Consider the following 1,127-nt stretch of genomic DNA (forward strand, 5'->3'; position numbering starts at 1 on the left):
ACCACCACCACCACCACCACCACCAATAATGTCTCCCCAGCAGAGGCTAAAACAACCTGAAGACTTCAAAATTAAGGGTTGCATTTTACACAAGGGTTAGATATTTTAAATGCTTTTTAAGCTCAAAAAATGGTGGTTGCAATATTAATAAATAAAAACGTAATTTTGAAATTGATGTCTGTAACGCATCTCAAACGTGTTGTTAAAGAGGTGCAGAGGTTCACTAGTAAAACCCTTCAAACAGGTGAAAACATCTAGTTTAGGTTAATGATGGCCTCTCTGATTCTGCAGTTGAAGCAGCAGCACAAGGAGCATTCTGAGCAGCGATTGGCTATCGAGGAGCTGGAACGCAGCATCCGATTGGCTGAAGAGGGCTGTCCCGGCATCACAGACAGGATGGTCACGCACATCATAGCCAGGTACCAAAAGTACGTTTATCTTTACTATTAAACATATTTATCCCCTTCTTGGCTTTTTTCTTCTCCTTTTTTTAATCACTTTTCACTCGACATGAAAACCTGTGAACTTTGACGTTTTAAAAGAGAATTTATCATGTTTTAAATCCCTACAGTGTAACGTTAGCTGCAGCAGGTTTGGTCACAAACTCATTTAAAACACGACAAGCTCCGGTTTCACTGCTGAAGAATGGACTCTGCACGTTTTATTCAATCATTTGGTTGTTGATGGGAAAAATCGGTTCTGGGCAAACAGCTTCCTTACAGCTTTATTCTTGCTGTATTTCCTGTTTCCACCTGACAGTAATATTTCTCTGGGCTGCAGGTATTTAAGAGTAGTTGGAGATCGGCGTTGACAGAGGGGTCTTCAGAATGTCAAAATATTTGTCTGGGTTTTCATTTTCTCACAGGCTTTTTTTTTGTCACTTCAGTAGAAAACGAAACCAAATATTAGTTTATTTAGTTTATTTCTTCATCATCAGTGACTTTTTTCTTTTTTTTAAGTGAAGAGAAAATAGAGACAGAGAGAAAAACAGAGAGAGAAGTAATTAGAAAGATAGAAAGATTGAAATAGCGATTAGAAGTATATTAAATAGGGCTGTGTATTGGCAAGAATTTGGCGATACGATACATATCATGACAGAGGGGTCACGATACGATATATCCCGATAT

The 1,127-nt window shown here is 38.3% G+C and overlaps 1 protein-coding gene across 2 annotated transcripts in view; it reads left to right on the top strand.

Annotated features, from left to right (window-relative positions):
* Nucleotides 1–1,127, top strand: part of LOC106523843 (serine/threonine protein kinase 26) — a 45,421-nt gene that overhangs the window by 40,593 nt on the left and 3,701 nt on the right. The window contains exon 11 of one of the 2 annotated variants that reach the window (XM_014017419.1): nucleotides 292–428. In XM_014017419.1, coding sequence (XP_013872873.1) covers nucleotides 292–428 — 137 coding nt within the window. The remainder of the gene's footprint in view (nucleotides 1–291; nucleotides 429–1,127) is intronic. The other variant, XM_014017420.1, reaches the window with a different exon arrangement.

The sequence above is a fragment of the Austrofundulus limnaeus genome, unplaced genomic scaffold (genome assembly GCF_001266775.1).
Source record: "Austrofundulus limnaeus strain Quisiro unplaced genomic scaffold, Austrofundulus_limnaeus-1.0 Scaffold167, whole genome shotgun sequence".
In the NCBI taxonomy this organism is placed as follows: domain Eukaryota; kingdom Metazoa; phylum Chordata; class Actinopteri; order Cyprinodontiformes; family Rivulidae; genus Austrofundulus; species Austrofundulus limnaeus.